The sequence below is a fragment of the Leptonychotes weddellii genome, chromosome 1 (genome assembly GCF_054177405.1).
Source record: "Leptonychotes weddellii isolate Sample4059 chromosome 1, ASM5417740v2, whole genome shotgun sequence".
Classification (NCBI taxonomy): domain Eukaryota; kingdom Metazoa; phylum Chordata; class Mammalia; order Carnivora; family Phocidae; genus Leptonychotes; species Leptonychotes weddellii.
Genome location: NC_138369.1, coordinates 62,930,893 through 62,952,502, shown reverse-complemented (window position 1 = coordinate 62,952,502; position 21,610 = coordinate 62,930,893). Strand labels below are relative to the sequence as shown.

The window sequence follows — 21,610 nt, the reverse complement described above, 5'->3', positions numbered from 1 at the left end:
TAGATGTTGGTGTGTTGACCTATTTTTATTGATTTTGAGAGGGGTTCTCTGTGCCTCCTGGATTTTGATGCCTGTTTCCTTCCCCAAATTCGGGAAGTTCTCTGCTATAATTTGCTCCAATATACCTTCTGCCCCTCTCTCTCTTTCATCTTTTTCTGGGATCCCAATTATTCTAATGTTGTTTCGTCCTATGGTATCACTTATCTCGAATTCTGCCTTCGTGATCCAGTAGTTGTTTATCTCTCTTTTTCTTTGCTTATTTTCCGTCATTTGGTCTCCTATATCACTAATTCTCTCTTCTGCCTGATTTATCCTAGCAGTTAGCGCCCCCATTTTTTATGGCACCTCATTAATAGCCTTTTTGATTTCGACTTGGTTAGATTTTAGTTCTTTTATTTCTCCAGAAAGGGTTTCTCTAATAACTTCCATGCTTTTTTCAAACCTAGCTAGTACCTTTAAAATCATCATTTTGAACTCTAGTTCCGACATCATACCAATGTCCGTAATGAGTAGGTCCCTGACAGTCGGTACTGCCTCTCGTTCTTTTTGTTGAGGTGATTATTTCCGCTTGTCATTTTGTCCAGAGGAGAATAGATGAATGAGAGAACAAAATGCTAACAGGGTAACAACGTCCCCAGAAAATATACTCTAACAAATCAGAAAAGACCTGAAGCCAGGGGAAAAGAAAGGGAAAGAAAGAAAAAAGAAAAAGATAAAAACAAACAAAAACACATCAAAACAGAAAAAACAGAATATGTTCAAATATGATCAGGCTGGTGCATAGATCAGTGCCACACCCTAGATTTTGGGTGTATTTTGGTCTGTTAAAAGAAAGTGCCTCCCAAAATTTTAAGGAAAGAAAAACTTACATATGTACAAAAATAAGGGTTAATATGATGAAGGGATGGAATATGAATGTAAAGATGAAAATTATAAAAGATTTTATAAAAGGAATTGATAAGATAAGAAGTTGTTTGAAAAAAGACAGAAGAGGATTTAAAAAAAAAAAAGAAAAAAAAAGGTAGAGAATGTGATCAGGCAGGAGACTAGAACAAAGCCATACACTAGAGATTTAGGGTATATTTTGATCTGTTAGAAGAAACTGTATCTCAAAATTTTAAAGAGAGAACAACTTATATATATATATATATATATGCCAAAAATAAGGGTAACTGCTATGAAGGATAGAATATGACTCTAAAATGAAAAATAAAATAAAAAAATAAAAATGTTTTTTAAAACATTTGATAAGATGTTGGTTGAAAAAGGGAAAAAGAAAAATTCAAAAAAAGAAGTTTAAAAAAATTAACTTTTAAAGACTAGGAATCATGGGAAAAAAGCCATCAATTCTGTGTGCAGTATTGCCCTAGTGCTGGAGTTCGGCTGTTCTCATTGATTGGTAAACTTGGTCTTGGGTGGCGGTTCTTGCTGATCTTCTGAGGGAGGGGCCTGTTGCTGTGGTTCCCAAATGTCTTTGCTGGAGGCAGAATTGCCCTGCCCTTGCCGGTCTGGGCTAAGTAATCTGCTCAGGTTTGCTCTCAGGCGTTTTTGTTCCCTGCAAGCTTTCCATACAGCTTTGGAGGACGAGAGTGAAAATGGCGGCCTCCCAATCTCTGCCTCAGAGGAGCCGAGAACTTGGGTCCCCACTCCTCAGTGGTCCGCCAGAGAAAAGCAGTCAATCACTCCCGTCTCCCCGGTCTCCAGCTGCACTCTGTGCTCACCCGGCCTGTGACCAAGCGTTTCTATATCTGGCACCCAACTCGGTGTGGAGTGTCCAAACCCAGCAGATCCCTGTGGTGTGTTCCTGGGCCACTCCTCCCAGGGGAGGAAGGGGAGTCTCCCCGGATCTGCTGCTTGTTGGGTCCCTGCTGGAGGAGCAGTGGCCTGACTGTGGAGCAGATCACGGTTTATGGCACCCCAAGCTGAGAGCCCACTCCTCGGCTCCATCTCTGCAGCCGGCTTCCCTGCTCCAATACCTGGGAGCTCTGCCACACTCAGTCACCCCCGTCTTTCTGTGACCCGCAAGGGTTCCCATCCCCTGCTTAGCCACTAGAGCGAGGTCCCTCAGCAGACCCGACTTCTAAAAGTTCCGATTTTGTGCTCCGCGGCTCTATCACTTGCCAGAAGCGTCTGACAGAGGCCCCCTCCCCCACCATCTAGCCTCCTGAATATCACCTTGGATTCCCAAATGTCTTTGCTGGAGGTGGAATTGCCCTGCCCTTGCCAGGTCCGGGCTAAGTAATCTGCTCGGGTTTGCTCTTGGGAGCTTTTGTTCCCTGCAAGCTTTCCGTACAGCTTTGGAGGATGAGAGTGAAAATGGCGGCCTCCCAATCTCTGCCCTGGAGGAGCTGAGAACTCAGGACCCCAATCCTCAGTGTGCCCCCAGAGAAAAGCAGTCACTCCCGTCTTCCCGGTCTCTGGCCGCACTCCGTGCTCACCCGGCTCTGTGACCGAGCGTTTCTGTCTCTGGCACATGACCTCGATTGGAGTCTCCAAACCCAGCATATCCCTGTGGTGCACTTCCGTGCTGCTCCTCCCGGGGGAGGAAAGGGAGTCTCTCTGGATCTGCCACTTTTTGGGTCCCTGCTGGAAGAGCAGTGGCCCGACTGTGCTGTGGATCACAGTTTATGGCAATCCCGAGCTGAGACCCTGCACCTCGGCTCTGTGTCTGCAGCCGGCTTCCCCGCTCTGATACTTGGGAGCTCAGCCGCACTCAGGCATCCCGGTCTTTCTGTGACCCTGAGGGTCCTGAGACCACACTGTCCCAGCGAGGGTTACACCCCCGCTTAGCCACTGGAGCGACATCCCTCAGTGGAGCCAACTTCTAAAATTTCTGATTTTGTGCTCTGCTGCTCTATCACTTGCCAGTAGCGGCTGATGGAGCCTCCCCGCCCCGCCATCTATCTTCCTGAATATTGCCTCGCTTCACTTCTCTGCACATCCACCTTCCATAAAGTGGTCGCTTTTCTGTTCAGAGAGTTGCTGCTATTCTTTTCTTTGATTTCCTGTTGAGTTCATAGTTGTTCAGAATGGTTTGATCCCTATCTAGCTGAATTCCTGGGACCAGATGAAATTTAGGTCTCCTACTCCTCTGCCATTTTTCTCCTCCTTGTTTTCCATTTTCTTTGTAGCCCTTTGGCATCCCAACGTTATAAGAAGATCATTTTGGGTGTTTTTACTTGTTTGCATGCTTTTTGGTTTTCGTTTTTGTTGTTGTTGTTTGCTTTTTGGAGTTTTTTTTGTTATATAAAATAATGGTAAATATTTCAATCACTGTTGTCTGATAAAATGTAAGATGATAATTTCAATTCTGATCCTTCAGCATTTGGGATAATAGCACAGAATGAGGCTTATGTTTTCTCTGCCTCTCTCTTGAACATCAGGTAAAAAAAAAAAGATAATGTGAAATGGATTTCTCTTGAAATGTTTAACTATCTTAGAAGTACCTAAAGCATTCACAAATGATAAGCTAATGAAATTTAATTTATTATGTAATGCTATTTTCTTCTGAGGGCATTTTGATAACAGTTCTTTTAGCATAGTTAGTGAAATGTACTTCTTTACAAAAAAATCTAGTACTGAAAACTTTATACACATAAATTAGTGTAAATTAGCAAGGTTTTGAAATACAAATATATGCTGCTGGACATGTTTTTGCATAAGTGAAATACACAGGGATATTTTAAAGTTATTAACTAATCTCTCAAGTGACAACCAAAACTCTAAGCAGAATGATCAGAGATTGGGGCTATTAGGCCTCTCGTTCCCAGTGTTCTATGGTTCTCATCATTTTACTTCTTAATGTAGCAATCCACAAACTCTTTGGTCTCAGTATCTCTCTATACTCTTAAAAATTATTTATTAGTTCATCAAAAAACAATAAGCCCATCCCATGTTAACAAAATCCTTATATTTTTATAGGAAATATTGTATCTTTCAAATTTTGAGAATAGTACTCTTTTACATTTTTGCAAATCACTTTAATGCCTGACTTAATAAAAGATGACCAGATTTGCATATCTGCATCAGCATTCAACCTGTTGCAATATTCTCTTTGGTTTAATCATTTGAAGAAGATCTTAACTCCACATAGACATGTCATTGGAAAAGGGGACCTATGGATCTCCTAAATGTATCTCAGGAACCCTCAGGTGTCCTTAGCCCACACTTTGAGAACTACTGTCCTAGAGATACTTGAGCCAAGCATAGGGCTCATATTCAACTTCCATATATCAGAAAAGCCAGTGTGCTTGTTAAAATAGTTAAGACATATTTGTTTCATTAAATAAGTAACCGCTGGCACTAATCCTTCAGTGCAACCCCTCCACCCCTTCCTCTATGATGCCTCCTACAGGACCTCTTATGATCTCACAAGAATGGGGTGCTAGCTGGTATAGCAGGAGTTTCCCAGGATCCTACTCCAGCGTTTACATTCTGAGTGGCCAGTGCTTCTGCCATAATGGTGATGCAATGTTTTAATGTCACCCCTAGTTCAGAAATGGTCTCACTTTATCATCACTATGACTATCAAGAAATGCACTGGCTAGATATCCCCTTGCAGCTGAGGCCATATTCTTTACTTCAGGCAAAATGTTTCCCGAGTTGATCTTGTTAATGCTCTCCCAAATGACTGGTCTGGAATCAGGAATAGAATCGGGAATCAGGAATCAAAAATATATCAGGAGTCACAGGAATAAAGGGCTATGGCATAAAGAATGTAGTCAACGGTATTGTAATAGGGTTGTATGGTGACAGATGGGAGCTACATGTGTGAGCATAGCATAAGGTATAGACTTGTCAAATCACTATTTTGTACACCTGAAACTAATACAACATTGTATGTCAACTCTACTTAAATGAAAAAATTAAAAACAAGCAAATAAATATATATAATTTCAATAATATGTATAATTACACACACACATCTATATATAAATCAGGAACATGAAGAAGAACTCCTGTTACTTCTTCCTGTATTTCCAAAGAATGCTTTTCCAATGACTACCAAAAAGCCACTAAATTTGTTTGGTACCCAAATATTTTGCACAGCTGATCAAAAATATTCAACTATGTTGTAAAGATGAATGGCTTAAATCAAAAGATGCATGTTTCTACTACAATGATTAGAGTCACTCAAACCTTGACGTTACTTTATGTTGACACTTGTTGTGACTAGTCTCTAGATTTCCTTCAGAATTTTCAAATATAAGTAAATGCTGTGTGTCAAATCACAGATGATGGTGATATTTCCCCAAGTTTTCATGCTGGGACATTATCCTTAAATAGTGCAAATATCAGAAAAAAACTATTTCTCACTGGCTTCAAAACTCTAGTCTAGCTTCCATAAGATCTTTCCAAGCCCTATAGTAATTGAGTCAGTAAATGTCATTGATAACAATTGCTTCGGGAATTGAACTTCCAAGAAATAGTATTTTGGCTATGACACAAGAGACAGGGCAATTGAACAAGAAGTAGCCCAACAAAGTATTCAAATGTCTAGTGAAGAAATGTCAAGATTTTATTATAAAAACTAAAAGCAATAAAATGGTGTTTCTTGCTTTTATATGATTTACAGTTCTCTGCTAGAGTCAATTTCAAAACAATGAGCAATAACAAATATGTTCTCTTTATGTGATGCTCTGAAGATATTTTCCTTACTGTGGAAACAAAACATTTAATGAGATTGTCTTCACAGTCTACATATGGAGATGAACTACGGGGCCTAAAATAATATTGTTAACAATCAGCACTCAGGTTCCCAGGAATAGTTTACAAGTTTATGTTGGAGAGAAAATCCAGTAGGCTTTTTTAGGATGCATTCTAGGAATGCTAAGGAATACTATTCCCAAGTAAGGAACAAGTTTTAGATGAGACATGGTGATATATTATATCTCGAGGACATTTTATTTGAGTGCATTTCTGTTTGCCTAAGACACAAGCCTTTGGGTATAGAGATACAGTACATGCACTTCCTAATACCAGGGGTACCATTCACACAAACCAGATGTAAATTGTGTTCCTTACTGTAGTGAAATAGTGTAGCTCCACCTGGACATGTGCGTTTGAAAACCTTTAAGAGGTGGAATAAACTGACAGAATATACTTTAATTTCCTTAAATTAGGTCTCATTAAGGCACCCACAAAATCCACTATTAGTAAGCTGAGAGCTAAGGTTATCAGTTTTATCACAGCCAACTTAAGCTAAGTGATCTGTTACAACCTACAACCCAGATAATATGTTGTCTATTTTCAGACCTGAAATCAACTTGTTTTCAGTGATGGATGAAAACTTCCCCTGTGCTGTAAAGTTTTATAACTCTTGTCCATTCACAGCTACTATTAATAAAAATTCTCTTCAGTGCCAGTAAGTGAATGAAAGCCTGCAAAGATCATGTGGGAGAATGGGATTTCTCATACTGTAACGAAGTCCATAGCCAAGTGCAGGCAAAGTTGATAAACTTGATTCCAAACATCCAGCTTCCTCCTCATAGTGCCTCAAGGTATTAGGAGTAATTATTCATTCTGACTAAATCCACTCATGATTGAGACAAAGATGCCTTTTTAGATTTCTGAGTAGATAGATAGCCATACTCAATAACAAAATAAGACATCCTATTTTCCCACTCAAGATAAACGTTTCCTTTGAGGGCTATGTCTTAATTTTTATGTTTGCTTTTGTTTTTATTTTTCTGAAAGAAAGTGAGTACACACAGAATTGGCATCATAATTCTGAATTTCAACTGTGTCTCCATCACTATAATCCCCAGTACTCTTGTTGTCATAAAGCCTTTGCTTCTTCCATGACTGATACTTTATGCTGTGTCCCCAGGACATAATGAGGTGCAAGGAATTCCCCTTGCCCTGAATGTGTATTAGAAATGTTCAGACACAGTGAGAACCCCTCTATCTCCTTATGTTTCCTATTCGCTTTCTCACTTTCTCAATATATGACTACTTTTTGTAGAAACGATCTTTCTAAGAGAAGAATTCTGTTCGAAATAGATTTTTGAAAATGAAGAAGCAGTTTAAACAAAAAGCATCCAGTCAGTCGATGAGCACTTACTGAGTGTACCGTATGTGGGAGGAACCAGACTGGACATAATGGACATGACATAAACATACAGACAGATTCTCCCACCCCTTTGGAACCTAAAATGGCAAAGATCCTCTCTGTCTGTAAAGTAGGCAATTAAATGATGGGTAGGATATAATTTAGTATCGCGCAAGTGCAATCACTGACTGTGACTATCTCCACACCACTATAGCACAGTGAAAGAAAATGAAAGCCAACAAAAAAATAATAAAAATAACAAAAGCAGCCACAAGAATGTCAGTGCACACTTGTCTTGTTACTAACCATTAACTGTTTGATTGATCGTGTTTGTTTTTCGGGGTAGGTAACTGAGAAACTGATTTATATGCATTTACAAACCAGAAAAATCACCCCCGAGTTGAAAAGCCCCACCTTGTTCCTTGTCCAGTAGAGGCCCCTATGCCCTTGGGCATGGAGTGGCACAGAGAATAATATTTAGAGGAGCAACTGGAGCTTGGGTGTGATAGAGTAAATCTTGCATCCTTCTCTAATGTACCTAGTGAGAATAATAATTCTTTCTGAATTTTAAGGAATCGTGTGTGTCAGCATCTATGATGTGCTCAGTATTGTTTGCTGTTCTTCATATTTTATCAGACAGTCTACTTTTGTGGTTAGGGGGCAAACTTGAGCATTTCAATCACAAATCCACAGCTTGTGAGCTGAGTGACAAACCTTGGGCAAGTTTTTCAGTTTCCTCATCAGTAGAATGAGAATGGCTAAAAGGGCATATTTAGTGATTGGAAGGATTAAATGAAGCAGTGAGGGTAAAGCACTGAGTACGGTTCCTGGAAATCTATAATCACTCCAGTATTAACCATTATTATAACTCTCATAATATCATCAACACAACTCAGGGTTTGTTAATCTGAAAGCCAGCTTTGCTATGTGTTTCTTATGACTCAAATGCTTAAGTCCTTGGTTTCCAATTTCATGTCATGTCTATTTATTTTCCAAATGGGGATTATTTTTAATGATACAACATCTGTTTGAAAGGAAATCTGCTACCAGTATCATTTCTCCTGCTGCATTTTTGACTTATTTAATAAAATATACTATACAACAAGTAGAAATTAATTTATTTTCACTTTGACCCACATTTTATTAAAGTTTTTAAAAGATCACATTCCAAATCATCATCTGCATTCCAAGCATTAGGTAGCACTGAAACGTTAGGTGGTGTTCAAATTTCTAGCCACTTTTCTCTTGAAGGTCATGTAATCATAAAAGCCAAGAGCTGGCAAGGAGAGAGGGACTTGGATGGAGAAAAAAAGAAAGAAAAGTGAAAGAAAACATAGACTATTGCTAGATACCAAGGAAAAGATTGAGCCACTATTGAGAATTGATGAATTATATAGCTGAACAGAATATTTTGTTGAGTTTATGAAAACATTTCGCTATCACTAGCTGTTACCAATGTTGCTGTACAGAAAGAACATGCTTTGAGACATTCTTAGCAGTGAGGAAGACAAGATGCGATCTAACCATGTGGCCCTCTTACTTTCAACTGGCTCTGTTTGGAATAGTGCCCCCAGCTCACAAACTCTTTGAACACTCACCAGTCAACATCCTTCTTATTAAGTATAAGAAGAACTTGACAAGGCCCAGAAATACATCATTTCTATTAGCTTTGGAGCCATATTGACTGCAATTTAATGTTATAATACTGAACATTAGAAAATTTATGTTTCAGAGATATGGAATTGAAGTATTGCCCCAATGAACCATTAGAAATAAAAAATACTTTAAGGAAAATAATACGTCTAAAGAATTATTTCAAAACTTAGCTGTAAAAGGATGTAGACTCACATTATCTTTGAACATATTCCATAAAGGTAGAAAAATCATCTATATAGTTCACAATTTCCTTTGGGTATATCACGATGCTTGGCATTTAATTGTCCAATTATTTTCTTTAATGGGACCTTGGAAAAAATTAAGATGTATCTAATTAACATTGCCAGGTTCTGCAAATAGTTCTTTTAACCTTGAACTGAAGAAGAGTCTTTACATATGTGGTCTTAAAAAGAGTTGTTATGGTGCATTACAGCACTTGCAGTTGAATTTGTTAGCCAGCCCACCAAATGTACTCTTATTTATTTCATGTGCTTTACTGGCAATAGCAGGCTCAAGGTGAATGACACCCATAATCTCAAAAAGTCTTCCCATTGGCACAATAACTTGAATGCTCAGTAGTTTAACATGGAAACTTTCTTACTCAATTAAGTGTTCTTATTTTAAAGCTACTGGGTCCATATTTTCTAATCTATGATCACTAAGGATAAGAAGCAAATCTTGTAAATTCCTGTAGTGGTGTAACTTTGGATATGTTGCATTTGATGCATTTGATGATGAGCTCCAGTCATCTGCCTAGTCCCCATTCTCAAAAAAGAGGATGAGAAAACATACTTATGTTCTTGGGGAGGAGGCTGGGGTATGGGCTTTAGGAGGTGCTGAAGGATGGGAAGATTATATCAAGAATTATAAGGAGAAAGGCTGATAGTTGATCTCCATGTTCTCTGATTCCCTGGCAACTAAGTGGGGAATCAACCAACTGAGAGATTTCTGGAGTTGTTGGCACTGTCCTGACAGTCTCAGCCTGCCACGAGACTCAGAATTGTCCCCATCAGTATTTAAGCTGCAGCTTACAACCTCCACGTAGCATCAAACTGCACCTGGGACCTGGGAGAATATGAATCAACTTAGTCAGATACCTGGAACTCCCACCTCTCCAGCTGCACAGGCTCACTCTGGTAGCAACCTCAGCATTTTATATTTTTCACCTTACTTACTGTGTTATGGTGGGGTTTAACAGTATATACACTACAACAGTGACTCTATGACACCATCAATTAAAGATGAAATATTATTCTAAATACCACTGAAAAGAGGAGAAAGTTTCCAAACTCAAATGCCATCAATTATCATGCAAGCCCCAATTTCACAGACAGCAAGATGTGAAACACACACGCACACATACACAGACACACACACAATGTCTTGGAGTCTTTGAAGTTAGTCATTCAGATTGAGAAAAAAACAGAAGTTCCTACATAAAATATGATAATGTTCTCCTGCCTCTTTTATGATGATCAATCAAGGCTTAATTTAACTTTGTTTTTAATGACAAACTCAGACTGGAGCTTTGTAAACTTTAGCCAGCCACATCATACCTTTCCTTCTGTTTCCCTTTTGACAATGATTTATTTGTGCAGCCATTAGCTTTCTCGGCCATCCAGCCTTAATTCTGTCTGCATCTTTTTGTCTTGTCCTTCTTTATTGCTATATAAGGGAGAAATTCTCTGCTACTCCCCTTGATGTTCTTTCCCCAAACATAGAGAGGTGAATTTTCTCTATTCTCTGCCTGTCTTTGCTATTTTTTAAGTGATAAATCTCCTGCATTCCCTTTGATTTCTGACAAACCTCTGAAGATGTCAAGATGACTTTTCACAATCTTCTCTGCACTCTGAGTCAATAACTTGGATAAGAGGGGCCTCCAGGTTTTCTGGCTACCTCTAGTTTCTCCTAGGCTCTTGCTCATGATTTAGTTCAGGTACACTGGCTTCCCTGCTGCATGGGGAAGGTCTCTCAGCAATCCCAACTCTTCCCCCCTCTCTACTCACCAAGCAAGGACTGAGACATTTCCTATATCACAAGAGCAATCCTCACTGCACAGTGGTGTGGCTGATGGATGGGAAGGGAGTTGCAAGCAGAGGCAGAAAAGGGTATCTCTGCCAAAGGATATTAGTAAACACACAAACCAGAAATGATAACTTGAAAAAAGACACTGACCATACATTCAATTTACTAATTTAACTTCGCAGTAAATGTGTGGAATCTAGTATAGATACTTGAGTTTGAGACCAAGATTCAGGAATCACTGAGACATAAATAATAGTTGTGATTGGAAAGGGAATGTCATCACAGTACAGAAGGAGAGAAGACGAAGGCAAACCCGGGCCCTGAGCACCAGCAGGCATCTCAAAGGCAGGGGGAGCAAGTAACATCAAAGGAGAAATTGCTCTCTGAGGTCAGAAGAAAACTAGGCTCACAGGGAACCCAAGGGAAAGGAATGTTGAAAGAAGAAGAAAATCACTCATCAAATGATGCAAACTAATCAAATATGATTTAAAATAAATATCTTCCTTAGATTTAGAAGTTATGAAAATAGGGAATTTAGTATGAGCCATTGCACAGGTTGGTGGGCATAGTTTACGGAACTATTGACAGGACATTTTTGTTTGATCCCAGGACCAGGCAGTATAATCTCCCTTTGGTAGACTTTGGCAATGTCCTCATCGATAGTCTCATTTGTCCCTCATCTTCTCTTTCGGAGAGGGACTGGCTGCAAATAACCTGGGGAACATCCCTTGAGCAGGTGAGAGCAGACACCTGCTTTATATAGTTGACTGCCTCTGCCTGGGGAAACACACCCTTCAGTCATCATCTGACCACACCAGAGACATTGCTGGCAAAACCCTACCACTAACCCCATTTTCTCACATCCCCTTTCAGCAAGTGCTATGATACCCTGCCTGCAAATTTGCCCTGAACATATTGTTTCCTAGAATTAGTTCTTTTTTTTTTTTTTTTTTAAACAGGAAAGAGGTTTAAAATCCTTTCTTAGGCCAAAAACCTTACTTGGTATTGATCATTTTATGGTTTTCTGGCAAGTTTTATTGGTTCCTCTGAAGATCTTGGGTATCCACACTTCTTTTTTTTTTAAATTTTTTATTGTTATGTTAATCACCATACATTACATCATTAGTTTTTAATGTAGTGTTCTATGATTCATTGTTTGTGTATAACACCCAGTGCAGAACGTGCCCTCTTTAATACCCATCACCAGGCTAACCCATCCTCCCACTGCCCTTCCCTCTAGAACCCTCAGTTTATTTCTCAGAGTCCATCGTCTCTCATGGTTCGTCTCCCTCTCTGATGTCCCCCCCTTCATTCTTCCCCTCCTGCTATCTTCTTCTTCTTCTTTTTTTCTTTTTAACATATATTGTATTATTTGTTTCAGAGGTACAGATCTGTGATTCAACAGTCTTGCACAATTCACAGCACTCACCATAGCACATACCCTCCCCAATGTCTATCACCCAGCCACCCCATCCCTCCCACCCCCCACCACTCCAGCAACCCTCAGTTTGTTTCCTGAGATTAAGAATTCCTCATATCAGTGAGGTCATATGATACATGTCTTTCTCTGATTGACTTATTTCACTCAGCATAACACCTTCCAGTTCCATCCACGTCGTTGCAAATGGCAAGATCTCATTCCTTTTGATGGCTGCATAATATTCCATTGTATGTATATACCACATCTTCTTTAACCATTTGTCTGTCGATGGACATCTTGGCTCTTTCCACAGTTTGGCTATTGTGGGTATACACACTTCTCCTATCACCTATGAAATCCTAAGTTTCTCAGCCAGTATGGCCATTTGGATTTATGAATTCTTCCTAGTTTCCATCACTAGAATCACTGTATCATTAACTCCGAATTTTCAGGATTTATTCATAACCTCCTGCCCATTCTCACATTGATCCTTCTGCTGTAGCAATTCTCATTCCATCCCAGATCTTCCATACTCTACTGACCTAGCAAAGCTCAATGCTTCCTGACATTTGCAAGCTTACTCCTGAACCAGGCCTCTCATCTCTATTACTTTAACAAATGATAATGCCTTTTGTTTTTCCTCCTGAATTTAAAAATTAAAAACAAGTCATAGAAGTTATAATGTGCCTCTTTAAACTAAAGGGATTTTAAAAGTAATTCTAACTATACACAACTTAAGAAAGTCAGGAAAAATATAGGAAAGGAAAAAAATCATTTACAGTTATAACACTCTAATATTTTGACATTTAACATTGTTGAAATTATTTTCTTGTTCTATTTCTAGTCAGAGATTTTTTTTTTTAATTTTTAAAATTTGTATTTTTTGGCCCCTATCCTACACATAATTTTGTGTCAGGATTTCTTCACTAAAGGACATGTTTTCTAAAGAGAAATACTGGGAAATAAATATAAACAAAATTAAGTGAGGTTTCTCTACAGTGGCAGGACTTAAACATTTATAACACATTATAATTTTCAAGCCCTTTACCCATATCACCTCTAAAGTCACCTTATTTTATTTATAGGGTTTTTAACTGTAACCTACTAACAGTTATAAATATTGTTAAAATTGGTTGCAAGAAATAAACTCTTTCAAGATAATATCCAGAAAATTAGATTATCCTTTTCTTCTTTGGTTTACTGAACTCATCTTGTGCTAATTCAGTACACAATATTTACTGAAATATATATTTACTCTGTATGTACTAAAGTGTTGCCTTAAATCTGGTTGTAGAAAATTGGAAATTCTTGTGATTATTCATTTTTACTCATACAATTATGATGCATCATCTGTCAAGGCAGAAGTTAGAAAAAAGAGATACGTTACACTAAAACATCGATGTCTCAATTTCCCAGGAATTACAGTGTAGATCTGTCTGTAAAAAGTTTTTTGCCTCAAACTCTTTAGTCCACATTTACATGACAGTATAAAAATAGTTTCAAAAATGATAAAATCAATTCCATCAGCCTATCTTCTCTTTGACTTTGTTATAGTCAATGATGCTCGGCTCCTCCAATAAGACCAAGCATTCCAGTCCAGGAGATCTTTCTGAAGCATTAATGCCTAATGCCTACCCCCCACGTAGCACATTTTAAGCAGTACTTTCATGATTATTACCTCTTCATTTAACCTATTGATAATCATTTAATTTTATGAATATCAAATATCTAGCTCCTAAGACAAACAGATGTGTCTCTGTGAAATCCCTGTATCTATTGAAAATAATTAGATACTTACTCCAGTAAACTGTATTTTAAATTTTCTTCTAAAATATTTAGCTCTTATAGTATAGATTCTGTCTGGGAGGACTAGAAATACCTTATTATGGCTGAAATACTAAGCAAAAACTTAGAGGCTGCAGGAAAATGACAAAAATGCCCCCTTTTGTTTTAAATAAATTGCAAATGCTTCCAATACTCAAATAACGTAAACTTGAAAAATGGAAAATATTTGTGAATCTAATAAGCTCTTTTGAAAGAGAGAGACAGGATTAAACATCACTTTCCTACATATGTGGTGTGACATTTTTGTTTTGTTCCAAGTTATTTTACTTTTTGTGTGACTCTGGAGTTTGTAAACATGCCATAAAATTTGGTAATTACATAATGATGATGTCATGGTTCTCAGTATAAAGGTGGCTAGACAGGGCAGCAAAACTGATTTTCTTTTTTACCTTTGTGGAAAGAAACAAAAAGAAATTGAATGCAAAATCTACATTAAGACTATATTAGAATTATAGCTCAACGATCTGTTACATATGAAATGAAAACCAGGTGGAGCCAAGTACTAGTTATTGTGCTACAATATTCAGCCAGTGGGTTAAGTTCAAACAATTCTTTGTTTAACCCATGCCTTGTTTTGTTACTCATAATGTTCCAAATGCATATGACCTGAAACTATCTCTTGTCTCCTCTTGCCAAAGGTACTCAGAGGCAGGACTGTCCCTAGGCAAAATCATGAAGTAGGTGAATCTTGTGTTCATTCCCTACCCTTTTGCAATGACAATCTCATCTTAGATTCTCTCCACCTTCCTGTCCCCAAGTGCCTACTCCAGTTGCTCATCGCTCTGGATTGACCCTCTGTTTTCCAGGGGGCTCATGCTGTTTCTTGTTGTCCAATCCCTCTTTGATTGTATAATTTCCCTGCTCAAAAAATGTTCAGAGGCTCCCCCAGAGGAGCCAGGCAATCAACGTTCTCCCCCCTTTTCTTTTGAGTCTTAATTACCACTGCCCCCTCACCACAATGTTCTACTGCAAGTGAATCACCCACCTTGCCCTTTTTATTTATTTTATCTTTTCCATACTATTCCTCTTTGTCTGAGCTGGCCTCTATCTCTCATCTCCATCTATGGAAATCCTAATCATCTTTCAAGTTTCCACTCATCCGTATGTCCTCCACATGGCTTCCCTGATCATCCCCAGCCTCTCTCCTCACACCTCATCTATACCACTCATATGGCACTTACCACATGTTGCTTTGTATTATAATATTTATGTATGTGTCTTGTCTCCAGGCACTGTGCTGGGCGCTTTACAAACGTAATCTCATTTAAATTTCACAACAATCAAATGAGGTAGGTATTACTAAATCATTTAACAGTTGAGGAAACTGAGGTTCAAACAGGTTAAATAATTTGCCCAAGGTCACATTGCTAGAATGGAACAGAGATAAGACTTGAACCCAGGTCCAAAACATATATATTTTTTCCACAAAACCATATTGCCATCTATTTAGTTCTTTTCCATCTTCTGAAAGATGAAATAGAGGTTTAAGATGTGGGAAGAAGCAAATTTAGGCTTTCTGATTATCACATGTATATTCAACAAAAAGGTAGAGTTTATTGATAATTACTATGTTGCTAGCTAGAGCTGATGTGATTTGTTATCTATAATCCATAAGGAATTAAAGTAAAATGTGAGAGAAAAAAAATCCTTACTTAAAGTTGCCAGAACAAATAAACACGGCATAAGAAGAGAATGTTCAAGACAATTGATAATTCAAGAAAGGCTAAATAGCATTGATCTCTGAGCACTACTGAAAAATAAGTACAAGGAAAAGAAGAAAACATGAGGTTGATTAGGAAAGGCTTCCTATAAGTCCCCTATGATCTAAACAATCTGCAGTGGTTAGGAGGCTGAAGGTATGACTTCCTCCTAAATCTCTCAAAAACAAACAATAATTCTATTGAATATAAAGCCCATCTTTTTTCTTCTGCCTCTGGTGTGACATCTTGAATAAGTTAGGGGAAAGAAGATTAGCATTTCTAAGACAGAAATCTCATCCCCAATGGACAACTTTTACAACTGCCCTCTCCAGTAGCCAGCCATAACCATGGATTATGAGCTGTACCCTGGACAGGTCCATTCTGGGGAGTCTTCAGCCTAGAGCCAGCCTCCCATCGGTCACATGGCAGAGGCCCCTTCTTGGGAAGAATTTAGACTTAGAATCTCTTTGTGTGTGTGTGTGTCTGTGTATGTCTGTGTTTTAAAGATTTATTTATTTATTTGAGAGAGAGCATGAGTGGGAGGGGCAGAGGGAGAGGGAGAGAGAATCTCACGCAGACTCCATAATGAGCATGAGCCCCACTCAGGGGCCCAATCATAACCTGAGCCAAAACCAAGAGTTGGACGCTTAACTGACTGTGCCAACCAGGCACCCCAGGATCTCTTTTGTGTTTTGGCACTACTACATTTGCTTCTCATTTTCCAATCCCCCAGCTTGTCATATTATCAGTTGCATATTTCTTTAACATGAGTGAGATGCAGTTATCATTAAATGTATTTTCAGTGCACCTTTATTAACTTCTGACACTCATCTCAACTTTGCTTGCAAACTCCCTTCCAATTTATGTATGCTCCCAGTATGCTGATCCCATTCATATATGGCTCTACACTTTTGTTCTTTATACCAGTCTTAATAACAATTTTAAAACTATTTGGGAAAAATAATGCATGTAATCTAAGCTTGAATATAGCAGGGCATACTGGACTTCAGGCCCTATCTTGGAAAGCCTGAGAATTTCCATTTCAGTTATGTGTGAAAGCTGAGGAATTCAATGATCCCAACAGGAAAACTACCTTCACCTACACTGAAACTCAAAACACAAAATCTCCTTTTTCTTTTCTCTAAAGTTTCTATGATTTTTCTTGTCTTCTACAAAAGTCCTCAAAGCTAATTCATTTTCTTCTTTTTCTTTTGAAATAATTATAGATTCATGGGAAATTGCAAGAGAAATGTACAAGGAGGCCCTGTGTACCCTTCACCCCATTTTTCCAATTGTTATATCTTAACATAATTATAGTGCACTATCAAGGCCAGGAAATTGACATCAGTCTAATTCACTTTTAAATTTCAAAAAAGAAAGACAAATGTCTAACCTGATGACAACCTAGTCAGTTTTGACTTTCATTCTACATTCTGTTTCTACTCACAAGCAGTAATCAGACTGAGAGTGTTGGAAACAAAAGGTGGTATGCCCATACACCCACAGAGAAAATTCTCCCACATTGCTGGAGACTATCATCAGTTCTCATGCAGACCCTAGGTTAGTGTCATAGGTGGTGGAAGGGAGCCTCAGAAGATGTGGGCTGGAATCTGATTCTGTCTCCAAATGTGGACCTTGAGCAAGTCACTTGACCTCTCCAAGCTTCAGTGTCTTCATCTACAAAATGGAGAAACTGTTTCTCCTGCCTACTTCATAGGGTTGTTGTGAGGATCAAATGTGATGATGTGTATGAAGGAGAAGATAGGCTGTGAATTAACAGTCATGAAGTTTATTATTCTTTTCTGGAACTACTGTCTGTTACAGAAGTTTAGTTTTTCAAAGATGATTTTATTTTAAGAAACAGAACAGACCCGCCTCCTTATTAGCTACAAGGCCTAGAATTTCCATTATGTGTAAATGACCTTGCCTTACTACCACTCTTAGTGGGACAAGTTCTAGCAATATATTGGACAAGCACTCTGTGAGTCATTATCTGCATACCCCGGGGCATACGATCTATTTTAAAATAAATATTTATTAACATTTTCTTCTGAAAGGTCGAATGCATTTTAAGTAGCTTTTATTTTTATCCTGACCACAGGATTTATTCTTGCTTTTTTTTTTTTCAGCCATGAGACTTATAATAGGTGCTCTTTACAATATTGAGAAATTATAAGGATACCAGATTAGACAGCGGATGGTTTATGAAGTAGAAATGGAAATCATCCAAACTGCATTGTTCCTTAGTTTGTCTGGATATATAATATAAACTCCTAATTCGCTGGTGGATTCTGATGTGTGGGTAGTAAAAATGCTAGTCTTGGCAGTAAGGGTGGAAAAATGTGTAGGGTAAAATAAACTTAAATCATGGAAAGTAAAGATAAAGGTATTTGTGTGTACTGAATATTTTGGGCACCAAGATAAAAGTGTTAAGATTTGTTTTCTCCTCTTTTCTCCCTGTATACAGGCTGGCATGGCTCTGACCTACGACCCCACAGCCGCCATACAGAATGGGTAAGTAGACTACATTTTCTCTATTTTAATTGCTAAGGTATCTTTGATCTCTGGAATCCGTACTGAAGAAAAGTGTTCAAAAATGTCTTTCTTTTGTTTTAAATCCTGAAACAAAAACTTTAAACCAAACATTTCTCACCATTGTATTTTTTTTCTTCCCATATATGACTCTGACTTCATAGCATCTTCCATGTCCTCTATTCCCTCATGTTCTCTACCCACATAAGTCTCCCTCCCTCATGCTGTCTTTATCTCTCCCTTAGAAAGAGTAAGGAATAAGATATGAAGAGGGAGCATAGATAGAGCTAGGCTAGAAGACGTATCTGTGTGTCTCTGGGATCAGAGTGTTGCCCTGCTGATAACTCTAGAGTTTAGCTTTCAATGATTTTAGTGTTTTCTCAGTTCATTTCAACATGAATAATGCTTTTGCTGTTTTCTTCTGGCTATCAGGAAGGCAATGGACAGAGTCAAGTTAGAAACTTGGTGATTGTGTCTTCACTATTTTATTTATTTAATTTAATTTTTTTATTTTTGGGGGGGGAAGAAGCAAAGGGAGGGAGGAATCTTAAGCATGCTCCTTGCCCAGCACAGAGCCCAATGTAGGGCTCAATCTCACAATCCTGAGATCATGACCTGAACCGAAATCAAGAGTCAGATGCTTAACCGACTGAAGCACCCAGACACCCCTCACTCTTTATTTTACTAATCATCTGGAAATTTATAGCCTCTTACTTAGAATAAGTAAGAATAGCCTAGGATTCTTCCTTTGAGGAACAAGACTTAAACTACATGACCTGACCTCTCAAAAATTCTATGATTCTGAATATCTTTGGTTGAAACTTTCTTCTCAGTTTCCAATCCCTTCTCTTTGCTTTGACTGTCCTGCAATTGACAATAATTATTCTTTAGTTCGTTGGTTGTTTTATTTTCATAGCCTTCTGTCTTGGATTTCTCCATGGCTTTCAGTTTTCTGTCTTACAGTCTCATTAAAGATTTAATCAGAATGAAGACCTCATTTAAGATTGATGAAGAGGGATAAAAAGGTGCAAACTCTATTTTCTATTTGGTCAGCTGCCTCTAATGAAAATCTGTGGGATAGCAGAAATATTTAAATATCTCCTATTCTTAGAGTTATTCATTTAGGTAGTGATTTATTCATTCATTCAAAAAATATCCAACGAGTCTGCCAAGCACTTTGCTATGCTCTACAGATTTAAAAAACATTACGTGAGACAAGATCTTTGCCTTCAAGGAACTCATAGTCTATCCTTCCATAAAAGAGTAAACATGGATGGTAGGCTAGGGAAGGAGTCTAGTCCTTTCTCCCTTGCTGATTAAAACTTCTCTCCAAGAGCAAAAATTAAGGATTTATCCAGTAAGGATGTTCTTATTTCCAACAGGGCACTATAAACTTGCTGGGTAAAAAGAAGGAAAGAAATGGAGAACAAAATCTTCAAGAATCACATTGTATAGTTGGGGAAATAAAATAATTAACTCAAAAGGTATGAAACAAGGCATTATATGCTAAGTGACAGTGACAGAAAATAGGTGTTATAATGGAAGGGAATAGCATGTATTGAACACATACTATGTACCAAGTACTTTGTATTTGTAACTTAAGGTGCTTGTAACTTCAGAGCCAAATACATGTAAAAATAGATGTAGTTACAATTGGAAATGTATATACATAAATGGAAAATAGAAATAATAATTGAATGAATACCTATATGTTCACTAAGTAGCTTCAATGAGTGCTAATATTTTACATACTGTATATGTATGTATGTATTAATCTGTAATATTTATCTATATATCTATTATAAATTCCTTCTTACCCAAGGCTCTATGTGAAGGATTAGAAATGCAGCAGTGATCTAGGCCTGGACTGCAGTGAGAGAATGATGCCTTCTTATGCATCGCTTTAGGCAGTCATCTTTCCAATGCATAATCTAAAATCTGACTGTCTTCTCTAAAGACATAATTTTCCAAGTATTCTTCCTGATTTATCACAAACCTAAAGAGAAAGTAAAAAGAGATTTTGGTTCCTAATCTGAGCCATGAAAAGGGAGCTCTGGGTTAATGCCATGTTAAAGGCTGTGAAGACCACATGGAACACAGTGAACATTTCATTTCTCCCTCTGCATGCCCTCACCTCACATTTCAGCTCACTGCCCATATGCCACATTGAGATTGGCTGCAAGTCCATCTGTGCACCTTAAATCACCCTCTCTATGACATGTCTTTATCTGCACCTTATATTAACAGTGTTACACTCTATCCTTGGAACTATTTGAAGAGTTGCAAAAATGGTTCATCCTCTTTCACTGCCCACTTAAATGTTTGTGACAATGAATAGTTCCCTCATGAAACGCATTTTCTTTAAGATGCTGAGGATACCCATCTTCTTGATCTTATCCTCTGATCTACTCTCACTGATAAAGAACTGTATGCCATCTGCCAGTCCCTCTCTTCAAGACCTTCTTGTCCACTGAATATTCCTTTCAGCCTATAGAAATGCTCAAGTCTCTTCCACCCATCAAGAGGGTAGAAGCAAAACAATTTTCATGCCAGTGACATCACTTCTAGTGACTATACTATTTTAGCTTTCTCTTCACTACTAAACAACTTCAATTGTCTGTACACAGTCTTCCCATATTCTTTTCTAATGAAGCCTATTAAATTATGAAGTCTGGTTTCAAAATTGACCGGAATTTCCTTTGTTAATGTTTCCAATGATCTCCAAATGTATCCATTATAACGGATACCCTTTTAGTTCTTACACCATTGGACATCTTGCCTCGTTTGAGTTGTTATTATTACCATATATACCTTTTTGGAAATTTCTTATCTCTTGGATCCCACAACTCCATTCCCTGCTGATCCTCCTTACTCTGTACTCTTCCTACTCACTTGGTTTCTTCTGATTCCTCCTCTTTTGCCCATTTATACTAATCTTTCTCAGGGTTTTGTCTTTTTCCTGGTTGATCTCATCCATTCCTCTTGCTTTTGGAACCTAAAGACTCGTGAGCTGACACGGAGTTCATAAGTAGATGCAGGGCACAATAATTATTCTTTGGTTGGTTGGTTATTTTTTTTACCTGTGTTTCTAACTGCTTATTAGGTATTGCTCTTAGATATCTTTGTCTGTCCCAAACTGAGATCATTAACTTCATCAATGTTTCCTAATACAAACCAAACAAATTCAAATGAAAATCAAATGTGAAATTTGCTTCTTTTTTTTTTTTCGATAACTCACTCTAAAGCCATTTAGGCCATTAAACTCCAGATCTCTGGGTTCTTCTCTTTTACAACATTCTTAATGATAAAATTGGTCATTAAGACTTATTCAGTCTGTCTTTGAACTATATTTTCACCCCAGCTCTTGGTCCTTGCCACTGG

General features: G+C 38.1%; 1 protein-coding gene across 1 annotated transcript in view; it reads left to right on the top strand.

Moving 5' to 3' along the window:
* RBMS3 (RNA binding motif single stranded interacting protein 3) overlaps nt 1-21,610 on the top strand; it is a 668,889-nt gene that overhangs the window by 540,672 nt on the left and 106,607 nt on the right. The window contains exons 7-8 of the mRNA XM_081826971.1: nt 14,621-14,674; nt 18,165-18,211. Of these exons, the coding sequence (XP_081683097.1) occupies nt 14,621-14,674; nt 18,165-18,211 (101 nt within the window). The remainder of the gene's footprint in view (nt 1-14,620; nt 14,675-18,164; nt 18,212-21,610) is intronic.